Source organism: Lutra lutra, chromosome 14, assembly GCF_902655055.1.
Source record: "Lutra lutra chromosome 14, mLutLut1.2, whole genome shotgun sequence".
NCBI classification, from domain to species: Eukaryota; Metazoa; Chordata; class Mammalia; order Carnivora; family Mustelidae; genus Lutra; species Lutra lutra.
The window spans coordinates 55,747,077-55,774,823 of NC_062291.1; the positions used below are offsets into that span (position 1 = coordinate 55,747,077).

General features: G+C 42.9%; 1 protein-coding gene across 4 annotated transcripts in view; it reads left to right on the plus strand.

The window, feature by feature from the left end:
* PLCE1 (phospholipase C epsilon 1) overlaps positions 1-27,747 on the plus strand; it is a 327,344-nt gene that overhangs the window by 286,282 nt on the left and 13,315 nt on the right. For 3 of the 4 annotated variants that reach the window (XM_047702042.1, XM_047702043.1, XM_047702045.1), the window contains 9 exons: positions 1,568-1,689; positions 2,632-2,749; positions 7,276-7,407; positions 9,918-10,208; positions 14,835-14,998; positions 16,282-16,543; positions 19,241-19,359; positions 22,489-22,617; positions 25,626-25,835. In XM_047702042.1, coding sequence (XP_047557998.1) covers positions 1,568-1,689; positions 2,632-2,749; positions 7,276-7,407; positions 9,918-10,208; positions 14,835-14,998; positions 16,282-16,543; positions 19,241-19,359; positions 22,489-22,617; positions 25,626-25,835 — 1,547 coding nt within the window. The remainder of the gene's footprint in view (positions 1-1,567; positions 1,690-2,631; positions 2,750-7,275; positions 7,408-9,917; positions 10,209-14,834; positions 14,999-16,281; positions 16,544-19,240; positions 19,360-22,488; positions 22,618-25,625; positions 25,836-27,747) is intronic. The other variant, XM_047702044.1, reaches the window with a different exon arrangement.

Genomic DNA, 27,747 nt, shown 5'->3' on the forward strand with positions numbered 1-27,747 from the left:
CCTCTTTGGGCTGTAAAAATGTGATGGTTCCTAACCACAAAGTTAATTCCAGAAGATCTAAAGGAAGTTGCAAATGAGGCCCACGTGTTTCAGGAATTCCTTCTCTGCCTTTTGGCCAGTTAGTCCTTCATGAGTGTCTAGTTAATTAAGTTCTGTTAACTAAATATAGATTAATTTTCTTCCAACCTTGCTGTTTATCTTGACTAGCATTGAACAAGCATCAGAGTACAGATTTGAACTTGTGACTTAATACAGACATTCTATGACAGTGACTGCATGATTCCAGCAAATTAATCCATGTCTGTCCATGTGATATAATGCATTAGTGGGATTGTTATGACAGTCAGTAACTGAAAATAGGTAATGTGAATGTGGCAGTGTGATTAACACTAAAAATTTTCCATTTCTTTTATTGCTAGCCCTTGCATCCCTAACGGTCAGAATATTAAATCAATAGAGGATTTCTTGTTTCATTTCTCTTATAATCTAAGCTATTGTTATTTATGCTTTGCTTCATACCTTAGTTTAATATATCTGGCTTTTTGTCTTAATTCCTTACTTTTATCCCCTTTCTGGTTCTGTTTTTCCATAGCAGATGTCCTTACTGCTTCTCCTGCTCCTAACAGTCAGGAAGGTAAAGCCATTTGAATGGGACATTTTAACTGCATGAATGTCGGCACTCTGTGTCCAGTTTTTTTGGCCTTATTAGCATGATGAAATCATGTTACTTACATGAGTAAAAATGTAATAAAATGATTTATCTCATTTATTTCTTGGCAGCCTGCATGGCCCTTACTTGATATGAGGATATTTTGGCCTAAACGTATATGGTCTGATGAAATAGTGAAACTTGAGTGAGAAGTGAGAGCATTCTTATTTTTCATTTTAAAAGAGCATAACTGTAATGTACATTTAACACCTTTAAAGTCATTTTGAATAGAAATACCAAAACAAGAGCAACGTTTATCTGTCATGCTTTAGCTATTGTTAGATATATGTTAATTTCTATCCTTGAGGTTTTTGCTTAATAAACTCACAAACAATTATGAAAACTTTACTTTCCAGTTAAGTAGAATTGTGAAAACTGCATTGCAAATAACAGTATCTCTTTTCCCCAGGTCTTGACATTTCTAAAAGTAAAAGAAGCTAATAGCTTCATTTTAAAGTGAGAGTGATTAACTCCTGTATGCACCTTCTAGAAGTACTTCTACTACTAAGTTATCCCCAGACTTGGGTGCTGAGGCTTCTGACACGAGGGTATCTAATGTAAGGTTTGCATGGTCCTAATGATCTGTATGGACATGAGCCTTCTCATTTAGATTATGTCTGTAGGGTACCAAAACTACTTGTAAATGAGTCTATTCAATCCAAAATAAATATATCATTGACCAAATTTAACAGATTTAAAAAAAAATAGCACTCCAAGCCATAACTTTGGTAACATGTAGCCAGAGCCTCAGTCTTAACAGATAAGCACGAGTGTCTGGATATCCTTGAATGATGTAGACATAGCTCGTAAGTAAAGCATTGGGTTCTCATTTACTGAAGTCTGCCCACTTATTTTCAGACAACATTCTAGAAGACAGACCTGAAAATAAATCATGTAATGACAAGCTTCAGTTTGAGTATAATGAAGAAATCCCCAAGAGGATAAAGAAAGCAGATAACTCTGCCTGCAACAAAGGAAAGGTGGGTGAATGGTTTCTGTTCAGTTACTCTTGGGCCATGGCACTCCTGTCAGTTGCGGGTGAAATTTCACTCCCTACCTGTCCCTTTCCTTCATATTTCCCCCTCGCTTTCTCTTAGATGCCAAAGCCCACATGGTGATGCTATGGGACACACACCTGCCATTTGTAGAAGATTAGCCACTGGTTCATCCAACCAATGGCTGCAGAAGCATACAGTGTGGCAGGCACTGCGGTGGCAGGCATGGAAGGTGGTTTAGTGACAGAGACAAATACGTAAACATAGCATGTAGCTGAATACAAAGGCCAGTGACTACACAGTGTTATCAGAGCATCAGGGGGATGATGTCGATGATGTCAGAAAAGAAGATTTGGCCAAGCAGACAAAAACAGGGCATTTAGGCCAAGAGGACAGCCTGCTACATGCAAAGAATTTCTAGAATTTTTAAAGTGTTTGGGATGACCAAGCCAATAAACAGGACCCAAACTGTTAAGTGTTCATGGAGGAATGATACAGAGAATGGAAATCTAAATGAGATACCCAGATCCTGCCTTCAAGTGCCTCACACCATGTAGACTCTGAGCAGATAGATCTGCAGACACAGTTGCAGTGACACTGTTGGAAAGCCAGATAATAAAGCCAAAAATTTGAGCCCTAGAGATGCATACTCAATCATGTCTCATTCAACAAGCATGCACTGACTGTTCCACATTTAAGACACTGGACTGTGCCCCAAGGGAAGATGAAGGATGAGTTAGGCTCATTGCTGGCTATCGGAAAGTTCTGACTCTGAGAAAGGTGTTGGGACTTTTGTGTGTAGATGGATACAGAGCAATGTGAAACACACTGAAGACATGAGAAAGGAACAGATAAAGATCTTCGGGGCTTCAGAGGTGGCTGGGCATACACTTCCTGTGTAAACTGCTATCATTTTTCCCTTGATAGGTTTATGACATGGAATTGGGGGAAGAATTTTATCTTCCTCAGAATAAAAAGGAAAGCAGACAGATTGCACCGGAGCTTTCTGACCTTGTCATCTATTGCCAAGCTGTAAAATTTCCAGGTAAGGGTAGGCAGTATCATCTACAACATGTAAAGATACCAAAAGATAAAAATGTGCTGTTTATTTAATTGGACATTGCAAATGCTTTCGAAATAACCAAATTGTGTGACCGAAGTTGCTGTTATACTGCCTCCTAAATATTTACTAATATTATTATTATTATTAATTAGCTTTGATGGTCATGAGGAAAAATACCATAAAATGTTTGTTTTCTAGATATCATATCTTTTCATAATAGCTAATAATAATGATAATAATAATATTCATAACAACTAATAGCTAAAATTTAGTAAGCCCTTCAGTAGCAGGCTTTGTGAGAAGTATTTGACATACACAGTGTTACTGACTTCCTGATAATGCTGTGATATGGATGGGTTTATCCCCATTTTTAAATAAAATGAAATCTAAGAGAGATACATTGGTCCAAGGTTTCACAATGTATCAGCTAAAACTCTTTTGTTTGAAAGTGGTAGAGAAATTGACTTAAGCAAAAGGGAAATGTGTTGGCTCATGTATTGAAACATGAAGGGATACACAAGTTTCAGGTACAGCTTGATCCAGGGCTTCTCTTTCCCCATTTCTCCCTCTGCCTCCTCTGGATTGGGCCAGTTCCCTTGTGGTAGCAAGATGGCTGCCACAAACTAACACCACATGTTTCCAGATCAGCTTCCGTCTTACAGCCTCTTCCAGAAATTTCAGCACCCATCTCATTGTTTTCCGTTGAGTCCTTTGCCCATTCCTGAACCAGTGCCTGTGACCCAGGGAATGGAGAGCTCCGACAACCTAGGACCTATGGCACATTCCCCATCTCTGAGCTGGGTAGTGAGGCTCCACCCAAACCACAGGGCCAAGGGTGGGATTTCAGTGTGAGAGTAAGTTTCCCCAATTTGCTATTTCTAAAAGTACAGCGAACTTCATGATTCATTATTCATGAACCATTCCTCCCCCGAAAAACATGCATTTCAGTTAATACGAGGCAGAACTATGATCCTGAAGCCTATTTCCAAAGCCCTGCTCTTAATCCTTGCACAACTCTGTCCCTCTTGTTGAGGGATGATCTCAGTGCTCTCACCCAATTGCATTCCACAAATGGGGCAGCAGGGGCAGCAGGGCAAATAGGAGAGTCCATAAATAGATGGAAGTCAGAAAAATTCATCTCCTTAGACTCTGAAAAAGGATCCCCTTGTGCAAAATTTCTAAGGACGGGAGAGCAGCTGGAATCAGGAGATTCATCTAAATGTTGGGAAATGGGGTTTTTAAACTTAGTCTGGAGCGAGGGGGTTAACAATTCAGGCCTGCATGGGAATGCAGATCCTGGCCTCCAGGGGCCTCTACTCTGCACACAGGACAAAGGGATTAGGTTAAAAATTAGGTAATAGTGGTCTTTTCACACACATGGAAAAAAATCACAGATAGAACGTCCTCAGTTTCACGTTTTCTCCCCCAAACTGTTTTTAAACTTCTGGCAGCTTCTGCTGCTTATCTGATAGCAAACGCCGTTGAGGAAGATATGAATTAATAAGTAGCAATCAGAGTTTTCAAAGAAATGTAAGAACCTAGCTATTTAGGTGTAGTTTCACAGAGTGTGACTTTCTGTCACGTAAGTACGATATGATCATACTTGCAGCTGGGGAAACCATACACATGTGGGATAAAACCCTCTTCCTGCCAAGGAGCCTCGTGGCCTGCCTGTCCTTTAGGATGGATCACGTGTGAGCACCACTGCCTTCACAAATCAAGAATCCCTCACATGCTTACATTCGAGAATCACTGCTCTCTTGTTCTTTATCAGTTCAGAGGCCACCACACCCAAGCCATTCCACGGGCTTTGTCTTTTCTTCTCAAGCACAGATTAAAGAGCACAAATTCCCAAAGATACTTGAAGTCACTATGAAAGAAAGTTTCTGTGCCAATAGAGAATTGTGGGAGAGCCAAAAGGTCACTGGGTCCAGCTTCTGACTCAAGGCACAGGCTAAGGGTTATTTGGCTTATGTTTAAAATTCCAAGAATGCTGGTTTTTTTTTTTTTTTAATGTTTATATAGCACATGTTCTTTATAGGTATACTACATTTAATTTTGTTTTGGGGTTTTTTGTGTGTGTGTGATTGAGGTTTCTTACCTTATTTTCTCCCCAGGTTTATTTCCTTTCAAAATTAACTAAACCATGCTACCAGAATCATTGTCCTAAGAGCTTCTAAATATTTATGGTTATTATGCTTTGTTTCGTTGCTCATGGGGAAAACACCATAAAATGTTTATTTCACTACACTATCCACTTTAATTTTGCTACATTACCAATTTCAATGCATCTCCCGTTTACCATTGCAAGTCCCTTCCAAGGAGCCACATGCAAAAAAAAAAAAAACTTCAGAGCAGTAAGGCACCACGAAGATCATGTGGTATGACCTTCCCCAGAAGTACAATTAATTTCCCCAAGACCATGAACCTGCTTCAGTGGCAGAACTCAACTCCTCAGTGACCTTGACAGGACAGTTACATAACTTTTCTGCACTTCCAATTCCTTATCTGAAAAAAAAAAAAAAAAGATATAGTATGTCCTAACTTGCAGGATGGTTATAAAAATTAGCAGCAGGGGCGCCTGGGTGGCTCAGTGGGTTAAGCCGCTGCCTTCGGCTCAGGTCATGATCCCAGGTCCTGGGTTCGAGCCCCGCATCGGGCTTTCTGCTCAGCGGGGAGCCTGCTTCCTCCTCTCTCTCTGCCTGCCTCTCTGCCTACTTGTGATTTCTCTCTGTCAAATAAATAAATAAAATCTTAAAAAAAAAAAATTAGCAGCAAAGGGCACCTGGGTAGCTCAGTGGGTTAAAGCCTCTGCCTTTGGCTCAGGTTATGATCCCAGAGTCCTGGGATGGAGCCCCACATGGGGCTCTCTGCTCAGCAGGGAGCCTGCTTCCCCCTCTCTCTGCCTGCCTCTCTGCCTACTTGTGATCTCTGTCTGTCAAATAAATAAATAAATAATATTTTTAAAAATTAGCAGCAAAGTATATGGTGTGATTAGCACACTATCTAAAAAAAAAATTCTCTCTGGGAGTGGTGGTGGTTGTCATTGGTAAATGGGCCAAAAGGGCAGAAAAAGGCTCTTTGTTGCTCTTTCAGTTACTTCTCTGGGCCTCCCCAGATTCATTCCCTTTTCTTGACCACCCAGCCCTTGTTTTCTTTCTTTCTTACCCCAAGGGAATGACCAGGTTCTTCACAAAAGGGCCCACATGCCCTTTGACGCATGCCAGGATGTGTGCAAAAACGCCAGAATGTCAAATAAATAAATAAATAAATAATATTAAAAAAACAAAAACAAAAAAAAAAACTCCAGAATGAACAGGACCCTTCCTCTAGCCCCTTGGGAGAAAACCTGCTGTTAGATCATTATGTACAGGGCAAAATTCACACAAAATTTTAAAATAAAGCATGAGAACCTCCTAGTCCAAGTGTGTGCATCTTTGTGGTTACAGATACTTAAGAGGAAAAAAAAAATTAGAAGCCCCACAGCTGCTATGAACTGAGCACTTTCTCTGAGCAAGACACTCTACAGAGTATGTGTATGCACATGAGCTCATTCAGCCCTACCCACGACCCTTTTACAGATGAGGAGGGAGTGATGCCGAGAGGCTAAGTCATTTATGTGAGGTGACGCCACTAGGAACAGGGTGTGAACCCCATCGTCTGTGCTCTTATTAAGCACCGCCTTAGCCTGTCTTTGCCGATGTTCTTGGAAGGTGTATTTTCATCTCAAAGAGGACCTCCTGACCATTGCTTCAGCTGAAGGAGTGACTTTCTAGTGGTATAGTTGTACACACTGAAGGGTTTGAAGGCAACTCTGGCTTCGTGGGTGCTTTAAAAGGATTCTCCCTGCACTGGAGCCAGGTCCGCCTTCATTTCCTCTTTCAGCAAAACTCTGTGAAGTTCCTGCTGACCCCCGGGCTCTGTGCCAGGCAGGAAGGGTCAGGATTAGGAGTAAGCACGAGAAGCCATGAACCAACAGGATCGTCACCACAGCATTTCCCACCGAACCCTCAGGCTAACCCTATGAGCAAGTTCCAGTCATCACACCCATTTCGTGGATAAGGAAACTGAGGAACGGAGAAGGGAAACGTTAAGCCAACCTGCCACTAGCAGGAACTGAACCAGACAGTGTGACGCTGAAGCTCGGGCTTTGACTCATTCTTTCATCGCTCTGAGTTGAGTAATTAGGTTCTGATAATTAAATACTGACCGGGGAACTTTCTTTTCCTACGGTTTTTCAAAATCTTTCTGGTGTACAATCAAATGGGTGTGTGTATGTGTGAGTGTGATTTTGTGATGATCTTGCCACATTTGCCTCCAGAGACAGAGAAGCTTTGCTACAATGCCTGCAGTGCTATTATTAACTACACTAAAAATGCTAGTAGGTCTTCTGTCCTGGGGCTGCAAGGGAGTAGTAGGACTTCAAAATAAACAGTAACGGGGATGGAAAATGTTGAGTTCCCTTGCTTGTAGTTTTTGGCTTATTTATTTTCATTTTATGGGAACAGGCCTGTCAACTCTAAATGCATCTGGCTCTAGCAGAGGAAAAGAAAGGAAAAGCAGGAAGTCCATTTTTGGCAACAATCCGGGCAGAATGAGCCCTGGGGAGACAGCATCGTTTAACAAAGCATCTGGAAAAAGTAAAGTCACCTTCTTCCAATATTTTGGCCCAATTCTGCATGCTGGATGATTCCAATGCTTGACCGTCTAAGCACTTCCCTTGAACTTTAATTTCTTTTTTTATGTTCATGAATGTTGTGTTATCTAATTGTGATACCAATATATTTTAAATTACAAATTTACACTCTTAACTTCCTAAAAAATAACATTTCACTGAAGACGTTCTAACAGTGTTTGCCTCAAAAGTAAAAATTGGAGCCACCTTGGAACATTCTAGTTGTTCTTGGAACTCTTCATCCTTATAACTCTTCATCCTTATAACTTCAGAAGATATATCCATTTTATTTCTAATTACTTTTTATTATAAAAGTAATAAATTCCCATAGTTAAAAATCCAAACTTTTCAGAATATTATTAAAATTCCTTTCCACTCTCCATGTCCCAGTTCTATTCCCCAGAGGTAACCACTGTTAAGTTTATTGTGTTTTGTTCAAGAAAAATAAGATTCTTTTTAAGATAATCCAAATGGGATATAACTGAACATACTTGGATAACATTTTTTTTCTTGAGGTCAAATTTGTATATAACATTATATTAGTTTCATGTGTACAACATAGTAATTTGATCTTTGTATGCACTGCTAAGTGATTCCCATAATAAATCTAGTCAGTTACCATCCATCACCATACATTTGACCCCCTTCACCCCCCCCACCTCTCTCCCCCTTCAATAACCACCGATCTGCTCTCTGTATCCAGGAGATTTGCTTGGTTTTCTGTGTTTGTTTTGTTTTTTATATTTCACATATGAGTGAAATCATGTGGTCTTTGTCTTTCTCTGACTTATTTCACTTAACATGATATCCTCAAAATCCATCCATGTTGTTACAAATGGTGGGACCTCCTTCATTTTTATGGCTGAGTAGTATTCTGCTGTGTATATGTATACCATGTCTTCCTTATCTGTTCATCCTTCAACGGACACTTAGGCTGTTTCCATATTTTGGCTGTTGTGAATAATGCTACAGGGAACATTGGGATACAGGTATCTTTTGGAATTGATGTTTTTTTTTTTTCAGATAACTATATCAGAATTGGTTTAGCTGGATCATATAGTAGTTCTATCTTTAATTTTTTGAGGAAATTCCCTGCTGTTGTCCATAGTGGCTGCACCAGTTTGCATTCCCACCAACAGTGTGTGAAGTTTCCCTTTTCTCTACATCCTCTCCCACACTTGTTATTTCTTGTCTTTTTTATAATAGCCATTCTACCAGGTGATATTTCATTGTGGTACTTAAGATACTTAAGTATCTTGGGTTTCCCTTTCCCATTATTGATGTTCATGTTCCCAGGTGCCTGTTGGCCCTCTGTGTGTCTTCTTTGCAAAAATGTCTGCTTAAATCCTCTGCCCATATTTTAAACAAATGGATTTTTTTTTTTTTTGCTCCTGAGTTATTTGAGTTCTTTATACACTTCAGCTATTAACCCCTTATCAGATATATGATTTGCAAATATTTTCTCCCATTCAGTAGATTCACTGTGCAGAAGCATTTCAATCTGATCTAGTCCCACTTGTTTATTTTTCCTTTTGTTGCCTTTAATTTTGGAGTCAGATCCAAAAATTCAACACCAAGTTGGTGTAAGGAAGCTTATTGCCTTTGTCTTCTTCTAAGAGTTGTGTGGTTTCAGGTCTTACATTCAAGTCTTTAAACAACTTCAATTTAATTTTTGTGTATAGTGTAAGATAATGGTCTAGTTTCATCCTTTTTGCATGTAGATATCCAGTTTTCTCAACACCATTTATTGATGAGACAATCCTTTCCCTGTTGTGTATTCTTGGCTCTGTTGTCACAAATTAATTGACCATATTTATGTGGGTTTATTTTTAGGCTCTCTATTCTGTTTCATCAATCTGTATGTCTGCTTTTATGCCAATACCATATTACCGTGATTACTATAACTTTGTAGTATAGTTTAAAAGCAGGGAGACTTGTATAACTTTTATACTTGCTATAACTTTCCTCATAGCTTTCTATGCATATCTACCTTATTCTCCTTAATGGTCCCATGGTATTCTGTTGTGTAGACAGACTGTCCTTTATTTAACTGCTTCCTTGCATTTCGGTTGCTTTCTGGGGGGTGGGGGTGAGGTGGTAATGGCATCAGTTTGGGAGTTTTCGGTTTTGGGGTTTTGTTTTGTTTTGCCATTTTAAAGAAAAAAACAGTGCTAGAGTGAACACCCTTGGGGATGTGTGGTTGTGTATTTGTGCAAATTTATCCACAGAATAGATGAGATACCGAGGCAGAGGACTTCCGGGCTTTGGATTTAAATTAGCGTTGTTACACTCATCTTAAAACACACTCACTACCATTTTGTTTCAAGGCAGTGGACTAGCTCACAAGAAACAGGCAAGATGTATTCCGATGTGTTACGTGTTATGATTGCCTATTGGGATGTTGTTCAGGTTTATCTTTCTAAAAATTTGTAAAGTTTTCTGCACTAATCTGAGGCTAATCTTTTGGGGGTTTAGGTTCCTGTGAAGGAATGCGGCAGGCCTGGGAGGAATCTTCTTCCCCCCTGAACCCAACCACATCCCTCAGCGCTATCATTAGAACTCCCAAATGTTACCATATCTCATCGCTGAATGAAAATGCCGCCAAACGTCTGTGTCGCAGGTATTCTCAGAAACTGATCCAGCACACCGCCTGTCAGCTGCTGAGGACTTACCCGGCTGCCACCCGCATCGACTCCTCCAACCCCAATCCCCTCATGTTCTGGCTCCATGGGATACAGCTCGTGGCGCTCAACTACCAGACAGATGGTAATGGGCCTGCTTCCCCCAGAAGGGTGCCTCCCCACCTCTCTCCGCTGCATCTTATGTTTCAGCAAATGTAGTGCAACTAGCAAGATTGTTTGAAGGGGGCCAGATTCCACACGGGGCGCACCATATGCGAGGGGTAGACTGCAGAGGACTGAAAACAGAAGTGAATTTGATAAGGAATTGTGCCCTGGATGTTTTGATTAAGGCAATAGATAAGAACCATGAAGCGGCCCCTAATTATCTCCTGTTCCTGCCCCCTTTTTAAAAGCATTTTTTTAAACATTTGACTGCTCTTGATAGGGCTGTGTCCAGTTTGTTTTTAAAGATCTTTGAGGTAGAGATTTTCTCATACCCTTTAGTTAGTTCTCTTGCTAAGCTTTTGTTCTTGCTGTCAAAAAGTAGTGTGGCTTCAAACACTTGGCACGTTAAAATCATTAGAGCTTCTTGTCTTCCCTTTGAGATTGAGATAGAGAATAATGGTTGGTGTTCTAGGAGTGGCTAACACAAAGAAAACCGGAGTGAACCACATGAACAGAGAGAGTAATGTCTGTGTTTCCCCACTGGGGATGAGACTCTCCTAATGGGGGAACCGATGAGACCTAAAACTCCAGGTAAGAGCTACCATTTATGGCAGGCTCACCATGCACCAGGCACTGTGCTGAATTCTTGGACCCCCTCCCATTATCTCATTTAATCTTCACAGCAACCCTACAAGGTAGGTATCTTTAGGATCCCCATTTCTCTGATGAGCAAACCAAGGCACAGAGCAGTTAATTTGTTCCACATTACAGAATGATTTAGAATAATAGATTCAAGGATTATGTGAGTTTAGAGGTTAAAGTGTTTTGTTTCCACTTGATTGGGGGAGGAGTGAGGAAGTTACAGAGGAGGAGGAAAGAATAAAAGAGAAATGTTTAAGTGTTTTCTAAAAGCTCATTCAAAAACCAGAGTCTTTCCTTTGAAGAGTGGAGCGACCTCCCCATTCTTCTCACGTGAACCGAATCAGATCCTCACTAACCGTGCTGACCTATCATCACAGCCCTGTCTTCAGCCAAGTTCAAACCACAGCATTAGTCCTGGGACCACCAAGCAGCCTGGCACTGGTGCCAACAGGGTCCGTCTGTGGTTGACCCCACAGATATATGGCAACAGATACCAGTCCTGTTTTTATGCCCTTTAATATCTGTTCCTTTCAATTGATATTAAGTAAGCCAATGCAAGTGAAGTACCATACTTAACATAGTGCCTGGCACATAGAAAGCATTCCACAAACATTAACTGTCTTAAGTGTTTTTTGATAAGTTATGAAAACAGTATGATTTGGACTCACAAGTGGAAATAATAATGAAATATTTTCAAAGTTGTAAAAATTTCTTTTCAATCTGTCCCAAGTGGCTTGTGGGTTCACATCTCTGGCCCTGTCCTTAGCCCTGTGTCCACTGGTCCCCTTGGTTATTATGATCCTGAAATATTTTAAGTAAACTGAAATAACTAGCAAAATGGTTTTCTCAAGGAAATGGAAATACATTTGGTTTGGGATGTGTCCTTTCTCCTGAAGTGCCAAGGCTGCTGCAGACAGACTGGCTACACTGACGGCAGAGGGAGCCACGGCTGAAGGGGACACAGGAACGGCCCCTCCTTCAGCCCCCGCAGTCTAAACCATGCACTGAGCTTGCCGCAAGGCCTCCACTCACCCCAGAAGGTTTCTCTTCTGTCCCCAGTCAAGCCAGAGAGTGTGTTGGAGCTCCTGCACTCAGAGGGGGCAGATGGCTGTGTTATGTAGTCCATCAAGTTTCTCTGCAAAACCTTCCAGCTCCCAGTACAGAGTACTGCCATAGATCCTCTCTTGATTTCAATACGGCAAGCAATGATAAACATCTCCTCACACTGCACAGAGCATGAGCTACACTCAGTGTCAGGGTGTTCATCTGTAAAATGTTCATCTGTAGTCTTCTTTCCTCAAATTGAGGGTGGAGCCACGTCATAACCTGCACACACTAGGTGCTCAATAAATGCATGCTGCACTGAGCCGAAACAGATTGTATCTATTACCCCTGCTGCAGTCTGAACCTGTGGTTTGTGATTTTTGGTCCAGATCTCTTCTAAGTACTTCTCTGTGGATGTGAGTCCAAATAGATAAGAGTCAACATTGGAATCATTATTTTTTAATTTTTGAAAAGAATTTCTAGGTTAGGGAGTGCTTGATTTTCCATGAAATGCCCTAACCAAAAAACAGAACTCCCCTCCCGTTGTCCCTTTAGTCTCCAGATATTTTTTTATGGATCTCATCTACCTTACCACTTCCTGAATTTCAGGGAACTCTGATGCCACAAAGGGGTATCTGTAGACTTAGGCTGATCTCTTCCCAGGAACTCTAATAGCTCCTTCAACTCCTGGAAGGTGTACGTTATCTAGAACCGGGAGTAGCCCATGTCTCCTCAATAAAACCAACTCTTGAGCTGGGAAGCTCACCTGAAGATGGTGTACAGACAGACCCTGGTTGTTGCTGGCAACAGTCCTGCAACACTCTTTCCATCTGGGGCAGAACATATTCTGCATCATGTCCTAGGACCTACAAGTATATAGACCTTCAGCCCTAGTCCAAAGACAAGCTTCCAGTTATATTTATTATGCTTTCTTGATCACACTCTTTATGATGACTTTTCCAGCCCCAAAATATAGGGAAAATATTATGAGAATGGTGTCTAGTTACATGGAGTTTTTAAAAGAATGGAAGACTTTAAGGTGATGCTATGCTTGATCTGCCATCACATGCATTGACTAAGAGGGATGATGGGGTTAGACAGATTCCTGCATATTCTGTCCATTGGTTAGAACCAGGGTTTTAAAAAACTATATCCCTAGGTGAAGATCTGGGACCAGCCGTAGGACCAGAGAAGGACTGGGCTTGAAGGTCCCACCTTTATCCCAACTTAGCATCTCCACGTGGATCTGTTTTACAAAGTGGATCACCAAATGGGATTTTAGTTAAGACAAAGCACTTTCAGATTTTGGAAAGCTTTAAGGATAGACACATCACTAATGTCATCAGACTTCAAACCCAAATGGCTGTTGACATCATAGTCATATTTAATGACTACTGTTTATTGAGTACCTTCTGTGTGCCACATGTCAGGGTAGGGACCTTCCCTCATCATCTCATTTATCTTTATGACACCCCTTGAGATATAGACTACATGGCTTCAGCGGTTCGGACTCAGTAGTTAACAAAAGTATACATTATTACATGATTCCGAAGTTAAGCTGGGTCAGGCTGTTCAAGTGTGAACTCCAACTCACCACTCACGAGCCATGTGCCTTGAATTTGTTCATTTCTTGTGCCTTGGTTTCTTCATCATAAAAATGAAAGTACTAACAAAAGCTACCCCATGGGTTATGGAGGCACTGATGCACACACGGTGCTTCACACAGGGGCTGGTGCACGGGAAGGGCACAGTGAGTGGGAGCTGCTCTAATTTCATGAGGAACATTTCTCCATTTCATGTTTATCAGCTGGGTGAGCTAGTTTGCTTCCCTCCATAGTCTCAATGAATCAGTCACATGGGGACCAGATTGAGCCTGAGAGGTGGGGTCCAGAGGTGCTAATTTTGTAGCTAAGGAGGCTGAGGCCCCTGGAGCTTTCATGTGTCTAAGACATCTTCCCCTCACAATTCCTGCACATGGCCCCAACCAACCCCCATGTACACGGAAAAATGTTACACACGAGACGAGTGAAGGCCAACTTCTCCTTGCTCCACGGTGCTGACCACACTTTTCCTTGATGTTGGTCCATGTAGCAAGTTCACTCTGCACAGGGGAGGAATCTATTAAAGGGAACATTTGTCAGGTGTGTCTCATAAACTGCTCATTTGGGCGACTTTTATACAGACTTGTGCCATTGGATGAGCCTTTGAATATGCAAGAGGCTGCAAGTGCAGGGGTCCAGTCGTTCGTCAGAGAACATGCCAAATAAAATTTGGCCACCAGACACTGGAAGCTGTTGTGAGAGTTCCAGGCATTTACGACTGAGGGGACTGGGGACATGATGGAAGTACATTTCATAGGGAAGTACTATTACTAAAAAAAAAAAAAAAAAAAAGTACTATTATTAAAAAAAAAAAAGAGGTAGACGTATTGCGATTTATGGGTTGAAATTGAGATTTCAAAGACAATTTTTAAAATTTTTCTGGCTATCCTCCTCACCTTTTCTTGTATTCCTAAGATTTCATCTTCTTTTTGAAAAAGCCAGGATTATTCATACAATTGTCTACAATGTTTGGTGCGTGGGGATAAGAAAATGCCATTATCCCTTTCCAAAATTCAGTACAAAGTGAGGTATTTCACGGATTTTTCTGGGTGGATGTTGTGAATTTTTATTTGCATGAGTTTTTAAGTGGCAGAATGTGGGATGGAGCGTGAGCTCCGCAGAGGCTGATCCCGCGTCTCGTCACTGGCTATGCCTCAGGTGCGGTCGGCACACAGTCTATGCCGTGAATGTGTAGTTCTCTCTTCTTCATGCTTCAGCTTAGGGGAAAGTGGATCCAAAGTTCTTTTGAGCTTGAAAGTAAATGTGTGAGATGACACGTGAGCCACCAAGTAACACGCAATTTTTACTTTATTTTGCAGATCTCCCCTTACATTTAAATGCTGCCATGTTTGAGGCCAATGGTGGCTGTGGCTATGTTCTGAAACCCCCAGTTCTGTGGGACAAGAACTGTCCCATGTATCAAAAGTTTTCACCCTTGGAAAGAGACCTGGACAACATGGAGCCTGCCGTCTATTCCTTAACTGTAAGCATGGCCTCTGTTGTCAGAATATAGTAAGATCTGTAAGACTTCCTGAATATGAACTGGTCTTGAATTCAAGGCATTACAAAGGTCTTGTGTCACAGTCTTGTTCATGCAGATTTTGTTCCGAAAAGAATGTCTTTACCTCTCAGAAAGCAGTGGCTATGGTTTCGATACGCTTTCACCAGGCCCTGTATCTGCAAGAGCCCAGTTGGTGAACTTATGAGGTCCCTGCTTCACCTGCATATTGATGATGGTAATTCTGTCCTCCCACCCCTGAGCATCATAACTATGAGTGGATCCCATAAACGTTGAGCTCCTGGTTAGAGCAGATCATCTTAAACTCTGACAAGTCCTTACAAGATCAGACAGGCCTCAATATACAAATCAATCAAACATCTTTTCTCCTTGCAGATTAACTATCATTCCTGGGCCTCTCCTTACTCCTTTTATTACCTAGTTAACTAGTCATCAGAACTCCACAGGCTGACCCTAACAGCTGAGCCCCAGTAGCTCCATACCCAGACTTATTCCCTGTTCTTTCACTCCTACTTAGTTGATAGAGAAACAAAACTGCCAGATGGTGATAGAAAAATCAGGGAGGGACGAAGCTACCTCTTCTCTCCATCTTCACATCTTGTCTGGCTGGCTGCAAAGGAAGACTGCCAGGTAGCCTGTGCACATCATGACACCTCAGAGCCCCAGGGGATCCCCCTCACATGTGTTCCTCCCTCCCAAACTGCTTTTCGCTGGCCCCAAGACCAGGCAGGGCAGCCGCCCCTTTCTGTTTGACCATTTCAGCTGGAATCAAGTATAATTCCATCTACTTACAGAAGGCTGTGGGTTAATTTTTAACAACACTTCCTGGGACTTGCGTCAAAATTCAACTCTTCATGAAAAAGATTTGGGGGTATATCAAATATATCCACCTAAAACCTTTTGTACAGAATGCTAGTACGATTCTCAGTTACATTGCCCGCGGTCCCTTTTCTCTTGCTTTCTTGAGAAATGGCAGTCATCTTGATTGCTTAGTTTTTGAAAGTAATTGGTCATTTTCATAGTTGAAGGTTACGGTCGGGTGAATGCTGTGGACGAAATAGGCTTTCACTTGATGTGATGTGATGACCCAATTACAATCACTTTTTTTTTTTTTTAGCAACTTTATTAACCATTTACCACATTCATCCTAGAATGTTCCCTGTCGTCTCGGAGGGAAGCGATGAGGCGCAGAGGTTGCTCTGTTCCTTTGACATCTTCCGTGACTTGGATCCTTTTCTCCCCCTCAGATCGTCTCTGGTCAAAACGTGTGTCCAAACAGCAGCACGGGGAGCCCGTGCATCGAAGTCGACGTCCTGGGTATGCCCCTGGACAGCTGCCACTTCCGCACAAAGCCCATCCACCGGAACACTCTGAACCCCATGTGGAACGAACAGTTTCTCTTCCGGGTTCACCTTGAAGACCTCATATTTCTTCGTTTTGCGGTTGTGGAAAACAACAGCTCGGCTGTAACCGCTCAGAGAATCATCCCACTCAAGGCTTTAAAACGAGGTAGAATATAATAATAATCATTAAAATGCTAATCATTAGTGTAGCTACCTGATGGATGCCCCGGACTTCATGGTGATCTTCTACCACTTTCTCTGTGTGTGTGTGTGTGTGTGTGTGTGTGTGTGTGTGTGTGTGTGTGTAAAAGTTCCATAGTACACAGTTGAAATAAGAGGCACAAAGTAATAATACAGATTTGAACACTGTTGAAGCACATCTCAGAAGAGGTTTTTCTTTTACATCATCCTAAAATCGCACATATTGACCACATCCCGTAAGAGTGCAGCCTCTGCTTCTGCTCGTGTGGAGAGGAGTGTTTGTGCTCCCGTTCCCACACACCCCTTCCCAGTAGTGCCCACCACAGCCTGGCATGTTTAGAGCAGGGACTGACGTTAAGAGAGGAGCCTGAGGGGCACCAAGTGGCTCAGTTGGTAAGAGCAGGGGACTCTTGTTCTTGGGGTCCTGAGGTGAAGCCCTACGGTGGGTCTAGAACTTACATTAAAATTTTTTTTTTAATTAAAAAAACAAAAAGCAGAGAGAGAGGAGAGGAAAGGAGCCTGAGAGGAGGTGGGCTGAGGTATGCTTGTGGCATCAGCAGGCCGTGGTAGGAGTCAGCCCTAGCCTCATCCAGGGGCAGAACCTGGGGTGGGTGTTGGGGCAGAGCAGGGGTGGTTGGAGAATACTGAGCACAGGCTGGGGCTGTTGGCCTGAGGTGGTTCGGCCTTGCCAGGGACTCTTGGTAATAAAATGCAGATTTTGGGGCACCTGGGTGGCTCAGTGGGTTAAGCCGCTGCCTTCAGGTCATGATCTCAGGGTCCTGGGATCGAGTCCCACATCGGGCTCTCTGCTCAGCGGGGAGCCTGTTTCCCTCTCTCTCTCTCTCTGCCTGCCTCTCCGTCTACTTGTGATCTCTCTCTGTCGAATAAATAAATAAATAAATCTTTAAAAAAAAATGCGGATTTTGACTCTAGGTCTGGGGTGGGGCATGAGATTCTGCATGACTAACAAGCTCCCAGGGATGCTGACCCTGCTGGTCTGCTCTGAGTACCAAGGTTCTAGTACATACTTCTTCCCACAACCACACTCCAACTGCCACAAGCACGTGACAGGCTCCTACAGTTTGTGCTTTCCCTGCTTTTCTTCCCCACTATGCAAGCAGCCCTTGGTCACTGCCTTAGTCAGCTCCGGCCACTATAACAGAGCACCACAGACGGGGGGCTTAGACAGCAGACGTGTCTTTCCTCACAGTTCTGCAGACCAGCGTGTTGGCAGGATTGGTTTCTCCCAAGGCCTCTCTCCCTTGCTTGCAGACGGCCACCTTCTCACTCTGTCCTCACATGGTCATCCCTTAGTCTGTAGTGCGTGGCTCTGGTGTCTCTCTGTGTCTTTGTGCTAATCTCTTCGTATAAGGACACCAATTATACTGGTTTAGGGCTCACCCTGATGACCCATTTTAACTTCCTTAAAGGCCCTAACACTCTTTAAAATCCCTACCTTCAGATACAGTAACATTCTGAGGTCCCAGGAGTTAGAGCTTTAACATAAGAATTTGGAGAAGACAAGTGAGTTCATAACAGTCATTATAGAAATGTGAGAAAGTACAGAGAAGCAAAAACAATTCTTTTTAACCATCCATTCCCCATCCAAAATCATCACTTTTGGTGTATTTCTTTTGCAGGCTTTATTTCTCTGCCCATGTATTTATATACTATATGTAACATGCATACATATACATATTACATAATGTATTTTTTTAAAGATTTTATTTATTTATTTGATACACAGAGATCACAAGTAGGCAGAGAGGCAGGCAGAGAGAGAGAGAGGCAAGCAGGCTCCCTGCTGAGCAGAGAGTCCGATGCGGGGCTCCATCCCAGGGCAGTATGATCATGACCTGAGCCAAAGGCAGAGGCCTAACCCACTGAGCCACCCAGGTGCCCCATAATGTATATTTTTAACAAATAGGCTTCCTACTAATCTTAGTGCTTCACACCTTACTGTTTCACTTCCTGGTGTATGTAGGGCGTGACTTTTCATGTTGATAGCCATGCATCTTCATTACCACTTTTACTGGCTGCATGTTATTCCATTTTGTACAAACATTCACACCATAACTTACCTAGCCAACCCCCTATTGTTGGAATATTATCCCTAAAACTGTTCTAAGAGGGAATATTTGTAAAACGGTGACTGTAGATGACTTGATACAGAGGTAGTCAGGTTTTCCTAGTATATTTTGTTTGAGTTTAGGATTTTCGCTTTGAGTCTACATTAGAAACAGTACCTAGGTGGGGCACCTGGGTGGTTCAGTGGGTTAAAGCCTCTGCCTTCAGCTCAGGTCATGATCCCAGGGTCTCTGCTCGGCGGGGAGCCTGCTTCCTCCTCTCTCTCTGCCTGCCTCTCTGCCTACTTATGATCTCTGTCAAATAATTAAATAAAATCTTTAAAAAAAAAAAAAAAAAAGAAAGAAAAAGAAACAGTACCTAGGCAAGTTAGTTACCACTCGGTGATCCAGATCTGTCCCCAGGGACAGCAGTCTGCTGAGGAAAAGGCAACTCTTGGCTGCATGCCTGCTGCCACTCCCCACCCATTGCAAGGCCTGATTTCCACCGACCGTGGACTGCCCTCCCCGGGGTGTCTTCTGGGCAGAGCTCTGGGGTGCGTGGCTAACAGGCTTCTTCCGATTCTGCATTATTCCAGGTTATCGGCATCTTCAGCTGCGAAACCTCCACAATGAAGTCTTGGAAATCTCTAGTTTATTCATAAACAGCAGAAGGATGGAAGAAAATTCCTCCAGCAGTGCTGTGCCGGCCTCTTTGGTAATGAAGTTCTATTTTACTCAGCACATTTGCAAGGATTGCTACACTGGGGATAGGCTTTCTTGCAGCACAGGAACCTGGTCTTAGAGTTATTAATTAGGTAGCAATGGAAGTAATAGTAACAATAACATCCAGCCCTTCACACTTTCTAAGTACTTTCCATCTATACTGACTCAGTTAATCCTCTCAATAACTTTGTGAAATAGATATTGATACCATCTCCACTCCATAGATGAGAAAGGTCAGAGCTAAGATATCTGAGGTCACACAGTGATAAACCCAAGTTATTCTAGTGCCAAAGCCCATACTCTTTTTTTTTTTAATTTTTTATTTCTTATTAACATATAATGTATTATTAGCCCCAGGGGTACAGGTCTGTGAATCGCCAGGTTTACACACTTCACAGCACTCACCATAACACATACCTTCCCCAATGTCCATAACCCCACCACCCTCTCCCTACCCTCCTTCCCCGGCAACCCTCAGTTTGTTTTGTGAGATTAAGAGTCTCCTACAATTTGTCTCCCTCCTGATTCCATCTTGTCTCATTTTTTTCCTTCCTTACCCCCCAAACCCCCCACTTTGCATCTCAACTTCCTCATATCAGGGAGATCATATGATAATTGTCCTTCTCTGACTTAGTTCGCTCAGCATAATACCCTCCAGTTCCATCCATGTCGTCGCAAATGGCAAGATTTCTTTTTTTTTTAATTTTTTATTTTTTACAAAGCCCATATTCTTAATGAGTACATGATGGTGCCTACCAGGGAGGTGAACCCAAAATAACAACATGGGGAAAAGACTAATCAAGCCAAGCTTGGGGAGTTGCACCATCAGCCCTCTTAGAAATGGGGGAGGAACACCACAGAGAGGGGCACCATTGCAGACTCTCGGTCTTAACAAGCTCCCTAGGCCCACTGAAGTTCGAGAACCACTGGACCAGCACTCACCCCAGTAATGCAGGGTTGTTTACTTAAACAAGTAGCACTGCTTTAATTAACTGGATGATTCCATGATCTTGCCCTTTAGAGGTGAATTTTAAAGGGTGCCCACTGATTACCTCTTTACATGTTTGATAACCTGTTCACTGTTGCAGCAATCTTAACCTTCAACATAGCGCTAATGACCTGTGGAAAGGCACTGTGTATGATCACAAATGGCACTGGCTTGACCACTGCCATGGGCTCCTAGCAATCCCCCAGCTTTCTTCTCTGCTTCTCCTCCCCTCACCTTGTCACTATTCTTCTTTCTCTGTCCTGATCTCATTTCCTTCGGTGTGTGGCCAAGGTCAAGAACAGCACCTTGGCCAAGATGGAGGGATGCTATTGCCGGTACGTGTGCAGAGGACTGGGAAGCAGGGGCAGGGCTGCCTGGTACCGAAGGGCAAGAATCACACGCTTTTACTGAGGAGAGGCAGAACATAGTGCCGGATTCAGGGTCAGTCATCCTTGAAACCTGTTAGCACTGAAGATGCCACACGTGTCGTGAATGAACCACTATTCCTCACAGCACTTCTGACACCAAATACATGGTGTCTTCCCAATGCTACTTCAGCTCTGACACCAGCTGGGTGTCCTGCCTTTTGTTTAATTCTGACACCATCTACCTGGACTTAGCATCAGATTCTGAAGTTAAGGACTGTCCCCACTTCAGGTGCCAGTGGCAAGTGCCAGGCTGTCATCACTGGTACTGCTGACTGACCAGTTATAAATTCAGGAGTTTTCCACAACTCCCTCCCCAGGTTCAAGAATTTTCTAGGATCACTCACAGAACTCAGAAATGTGCTTTACTATTACCAGTTTATTATGAAGAATACAACTCAGGAGCAGCCAAATGGAAGAGATACATGGATCAAGGTCTAGAAAGAAGGGTGTACAGAGCTTTTCAGCATCCTGAAGTGTTCACTAACCCAGAAGCTCTCAGAAGTCCATCTTTTAGGGGATTTTATGGAGGCTTTGTCCCTTTTCCAGGGACAGAAATAATAATAAAATAATATTTCCAGGGCCAGGCATAATGTCATAATTCAGCTCTCAGTGAATTTTGTATTTTGAATGGATGAATGAATATATCTTAATATAGAAAATGCTCAAAAAGTTTTATAAGGGGGCGCCTGGGTGGCTCAGTCATTAAGTATCTGCCTTTGGCTCAGGTCATGATCCCAGGGTCCTGGGATTGAGCCCTGCATCGGGCTCCCCCCTCAGCAGGAAGCCTGCTTCTCCCTCTCCCATTCCCTCTGCTTGTATTCTCTCTCTCTCTCTCATCAAATAAATTTAAAAAAATTTTTTTTTAAGTTTTATGAGTTATACACCTCCCCAACTCTTCCTGAGACAGAAATGCTTTTCACATTATAATTATTTATGTGCCCGGGCAGTGAGTTCTCCAAGGCTATAATAGTCTATTTATCATCTTACCAACCAAAATTCTACCCAGGACCCTAAAGAGAGATGGAACTCAGTAGACACTATTGGAGGTCAGTACATCAGAAGTAGCATGCATTTCAGATGATATCAGGTCTCCTAATTAGGATGTAAAGAGTCACTACTATTAAAAATAAATTATTATTTTGGTAATATACTGCTAATATCCTCACTAGACTATTAAGGAAGATGCACCATGGCCTCTTCAACCACAAACAGAAGCATCAGGTTATAGAAGAATGGTCTTCTTTTGCATTTATGTGTCCCCGTACAGACTTTTAAGAACTAGCACTTCTGTATTGAATATAGCCTGGGAATAACATGAGAATGAGAGTGAATAAGAAACCATGTGATCGACTGGAAGAGATTATGCTGAGTGAAATAAGTCAAGCAGAGAGAGTCAATTATCATATGGTTTCACTTATTTGTGGAGCATAACAAATAGCATGGAGGACAAGGGGAGATGGAGAGGAGAAGGGAGTTGAGGGAAATTGGAAGGGGAGGTGAACCATGAGAGACTATGGACTCTGAAAAACGATCTGAGAATTTTGAAGGGGTGGGGGGTGGGAGGTTGGGGGCACCAGGTGGTGGGTATTGTAGAGGGCACAGATTGCATGGAGCACTGGGTGTGGTGCAAAAATAATGAATACTGTTATGCTGAAAAAATAAAAAAATTAAAAAAAAAAAAGAAACCATGTGATCTTCCTTGCAGATGTTTAATACAGAAGAAAGAAAATGTTTGCAGACTCACAAAGTCACAGTGCATGGGGTCCCGGGTCCAGAGCCCTTTACTGTTTTCTCCATAAATGGTGGCACCAAGGCAAAGCAACTTCTCCAACAAGTAAGTCCACCAAGCCCATGGTTGGGAGAATCCAACATCTATATATATATAAGTGTGTGTGTTTGTGTGTATGTGTAAATGCATGTGTAAACACAAAAGCATACATAAAACACGAAGTTCATGGTGATGCTCTTCCTTTTGATTATTTGTGTAATTCAACACTGAGATCCACCCTAAGAATGATCTGGGAGAACTTGGTACCATGAGACAAGCTAACCTGTAGAAAAGAATTTTTAACAGTTCTTCAAACACATAAAAACATGGGGCTCAGGAAGGATAAAGACCAGAATGAGTGGCTCTCCAAGAATGTGTACTCCTTCCCTCTAACCCTAGGGCAGGGCCTCATCTCCCTTTTTAATGTAGAGCTTACTAATCAATCAGAATTTGCACACAAGCTGAATGAAGTCTGTTTGCCATCCTAGGAGTTGGATCAAAATTTTAGAGCATCAGGGTGGAGCACATGGTCAAGAAGACATCTTCGGCCCTTCCAACCTTAGGCCTTTATGTGCATGTTGAGCAGCCCCCTTGTCGGCCTTCCCCTGGCACTTGATCTCAACCTTCCAGGTACCACCCCTCTGGTGCAAAAGGGCCAGCAGGGCCTGACATGAGAGGACGAGGACCTGTTGCCCCAAACCCTGCAGCAGCCCTGGCCTGAGTCCCCTCAGGTGGTCCCGCATCTCCTTGGGAACCCCAAAGATCTCTGTGCTTTCTGTAGACAGGGCCACTGCCCCATGGGAGGGCATGTCTGAGTGAGAAAAACGGGAACAAAGCAGCATCCAGAGGGAGGCAGTTCCTCAAAAGGACAGGCAGACCCATGTGTAATGTCTTTTGTCTTCACACCGGGAGCACCCCCGCTCCTTAGCACAGTGACCTAATATCTTGGCAGACTATTTTATCCCTAACCCAATTCATCCCTTTTCCTCCTTGGGAGTAGACCAAGGGAGCAGTAACCAAGAGGAGTGACCTTGGGCTCTCTTTGAAGTTAGGGTGTGTGACAACAGGTAGCTGGGATCCTAGAATGTATGAGGCGGGGGTGGAGACTAGAAACCAGTGAAACACCATATGGAATAAGAGTAATAAATAGTTCTGGATTTTGAGAGGAAGTCTCTATGGACAGGCAACAGTTTGCCCAACATTTTAAAACTGACTCAAAGTCAGAGAAAACGGCTTGAGTGCCAGTTTTCATAGACTATCAAACAGAAGCAACTACCAAGACTTGGGGGGGTGACATTTGTTTGGGGGTTTGTTTTTATCTTTTAAAGCAATCGGGCCATGAACTTCAGCATCTACTATCACAAAGTATTTTTGGGGATTTGGAGATATTAAGATATCTCCAAAGATATATGGAGACATTAAGTAGGGTAGTATTTTCATAGACCACCCACAAAAAGCAGCCCGTTACTGGATATAAAGCAGGACTGAGGAGGGAGTGACACGGCCCTCTTGTGGGGATGATGGTGCTGACTGACCCACTCCTAGAGGCTTCACATCCTGAATACCCCATAGCAGTAGCTGTCTTGCCCCCATAGGATCCATAGCCCAGGATCAATTACAGACCAAGGACTGGGGTGAAGGGAGCATCATCTCCCTAAGTCTTCTGCCTCCACCGTCCTCAGCTCTCTCTGCTTTTCCTCCAAGTGAGATGAAGCAGTGCCAAGTGTTGACTCTGGTAGTTGCATCATTGGCGCGGCAAGGAGAAGGGTGTTTGCCTAATACAAGCCAGATGATGGCAACTTTCTCTGTCCCCACTTGAAGTTGAGCCTTTTGTCAGTAACCTGTACGAGTGGGAAGCAATGCGTCAGCCGAAGGAGCCGTAGTGATGGCTAGTGTTCACTGGGTTCTCATATATGCCTGCGTCCGGCTTCATAACTGGTGCCTGTATCATAAAACGAAATGACAAGGTTGTTACTTTTACCGTTCCCATTTTATGTATGGGGAAACTGAGCCTCCAAGGGGTTAAATATCTTGCCCAGTACCTCACAGTCAGTATTAAAGGCAGACCTCAGACCCAGGTCTGTCTGGCTCCAGAGCCTCGTCTCAGCTGCTCTGTTTGACCATCCAGGGTCCGTCGCCAACAAAGAAAACAAGCTTGTAGGCATGGTGTCAAGAGTTCATTGAAAGGAGAATTCCCAGGAACTTAGGTCAGATGACATTAGAAGACAAGCATTTCCAACCTGAGAAAAAGGGATGATGTTGGTAAAAGCTGTGTTAGGGTCTTTGCCACTGGTCCTGAGTGACAGGATCCCAGAGAGCTAAATGCATAGACTGGGAAGCCTCAAGCTTGTAATTCAGTAGGAGCTCTCATTCCAACTGTGGGAAAAATAGTTACACTGTCTGGGGATTATGAATAAATTGTGTCGTTGCCCAGAATGAACATAAACAATCCTTCTTGGACATCAGAGAGTTCTTAGGTCTTCCAGGAAGAATTATGCAACGCTGCAGAGTAGGTCTTACTTATAAATGGCACATCAAACCTATGTAAACACTGTGAAAACAGGCTTATTTCATGTGTGTGTGTGTGTGTGTGTGTGTGTATTTATTCAAATATAGTTAATATACAGTGTTATGTTGATTTCAGGTGTATAATAATGCAATGATTCAATCATTCTATACATTGCTCAGTGCCCACCACGATAAGTGTCTCATTAATCCCCCTTTACCTATTTCACTCATCCCCCCACCTACCTCCCCTCTGGTAACCATCAGTTTGTTCTCTGCAAAAAAACAGCTCATTTTAGTTTGGGGGCAGGTTAAAGATTTTATTTATTCATGAAAGACAGAGAGTGAAACAGAGATGAGAGCTAAAGGGGGAGACATAAGAGACAGAGGGGGAGAGAGGGGGGAGCAGAGGGAGAAGCAGGCCCCCTCAAAGCGGGGAGCCCGATGCAGAACTTGATCCCTGGGATCATGACCTGAGACCAAGGCAGACGTTTAACCAACTGAGCCACCCAGGCGCCGGAAAAATAGCCTTATTTTGAATGAAAGTTTTGCCTTTGCTTTTTCTTTAGATTCTGACGACTGAACAAGACACCAAACCTATTGTCACAGACTATTTTTTGATGGAAGAAAAATATTTTTTATCTAAAGAAAAGAATGAATGCAGGAAACAACCATTCCAGAGAGTCATTGGTCCAGAAGAAGAGATCATGCAGATTTTAAGCAGCTGGTTTCCAGAGGAAGGCTATGTTGGCAGGATTGTCTTAAAAACCCAGCAGGAAGTAAGTGTGTCTGACACCATGACGACTCAGTATGTGATTAGCCGCCTCAGACCTGGCCACCTCCCTGCATTTAGAATTTCCTATAACCGCAACTTGACTTCTGTTGTTCTTCTTAAGTAAATGTAGAGAAATGATTTTATTCTTTTGCGCGTGTTCACAATGTTATCTCTAAGGTACGGAAATTCAGTCTAAAAGCTGTCCTTTGTAAAAGAAAGGGAGCAAGAACTCAAAGGATTCCTTATGTACGGCATCAGCTGTGGGTCCAGGATTTGACTTCTGTATGAATAGACGTTGTTGTAAGCATCATGGCACTGTGTCATGCTAGTCCCGTTGGTATTTTTACCTTTGGGGTTTCTTTGCCTGCCTCTTCATGCCTATTAAAGTTTTAGCTACTAGAAGATTCTGTGCTTCTAAGCAAAACAACAGTAGTTCTTTGAAAATATTCTGTAACTTCACACAAAGCAAGAATAATCTCTCAGCCTCAGGCAGAATTAGTAAAAATTAACATTACATTCACTAACATTCCCATGGTCGTTCCCACAAAGGAAACAATTCAGCGATTGCATGTCGACTCTACATTGGCTAACTCCTGTCCCAATTTGTGAATGGAGCATTGATTTTTTTTTTTTATAAGAGCCCACTAACTTCCCGCCATTTTCTAAAATGACCTATAAAGTCATTGCTTCACCACAGATAGTCATGCCTCATGATATGTCAATAATGAAGGAGTTGAGTCAGTTCAACCATTGATTAAACAAGTATTTCCTGAGCACCTAATAGGAGCCAAGCCCTGTTCTGGGCACACGGTTGGCTCCTTTGGGGCATGTAATAGAGCGTGGTTGGTAAAATGCCCATCAAAGTCCATGGTGTTGGGATACAGTGGAGATGAGAAAGAGCCAGTTTTTAGCATCATGTGCTACATTTTCACTGTGCGCTGAACTGTGAACGTGGCCAAGAGCCTCCACAGAGCTCCAGCATCTGCTCTGGGAAACCAGAGCCTCTGTCTTTCCTCCTAACCTCGCCTTAGACCATAAAAGGACACTTCATTTAGGCACAGAAATGTAATTGTCTCCCCAGCCGCCTCTCCCTATTGGACTTACACATTGCAGAGACAGTTAACAAGCAGTTCTAGTAATTACAGCTTTATGAGAAAATATCAGAGGGCTTAGCTGGACTTCGGAAGCCATGTTCAGTTTCTCTCTACATTCTTCCCATTGTCTTACCTCATTCTCCAGCTACCTATAAAAAAGTTTCTAAGTGATGATGTCAGCAAGTGAATTTTCAAACCATATAGTTGCATAATGATTTACAGTGTTTAAAGTTCTTACTCACTGCTTTTGAATGATCTCGTGACAGAATGGAAACCATTTCACACATAAGGAAATGGAGGTTCACAGAGGTTAAATCATGACAAGGTGAGACATAGAAAGAACTACATCTGTGGCTTTCTGGTCAGTGTTATTGCCCCATCCTGTGCTCCCCAGGCTGGTGCTGAGCCAGCCCTCTGGGACACTGGTGCCCAGCACTGGGGGGACAGCAGGTGGCAGCAAGAGAGAACATGGACCGGCCGTTGAGTGTCGTGGTGTCATATGGCTAGAAGGGCTGGGGAGGTTAGGAATGCCCATATGCAATTTAAAATGTGTATGAGGGGCGCCTGGGTGGCTCAGTCGATTAAGTATCTGACTCTTTTTTTTTTTTTTAAGATTTTTTATTTATTTATTTGACAGAGAGAGATCACAAGCAGGCAGAGAGGCAGGCAGAGAGAGAGGAGGAAGCAGGCTCCCCGACGAGCAGAGAGCCCGATGCGGGGCTTGATCCCAGGACCCTGAGATCATGACCTGAGCTGAAGGCAGCGGCTTAACCCACTGAGCCACCCAGGTGCCCCAGTATCTGACTCTTGATTTAAGCTCAG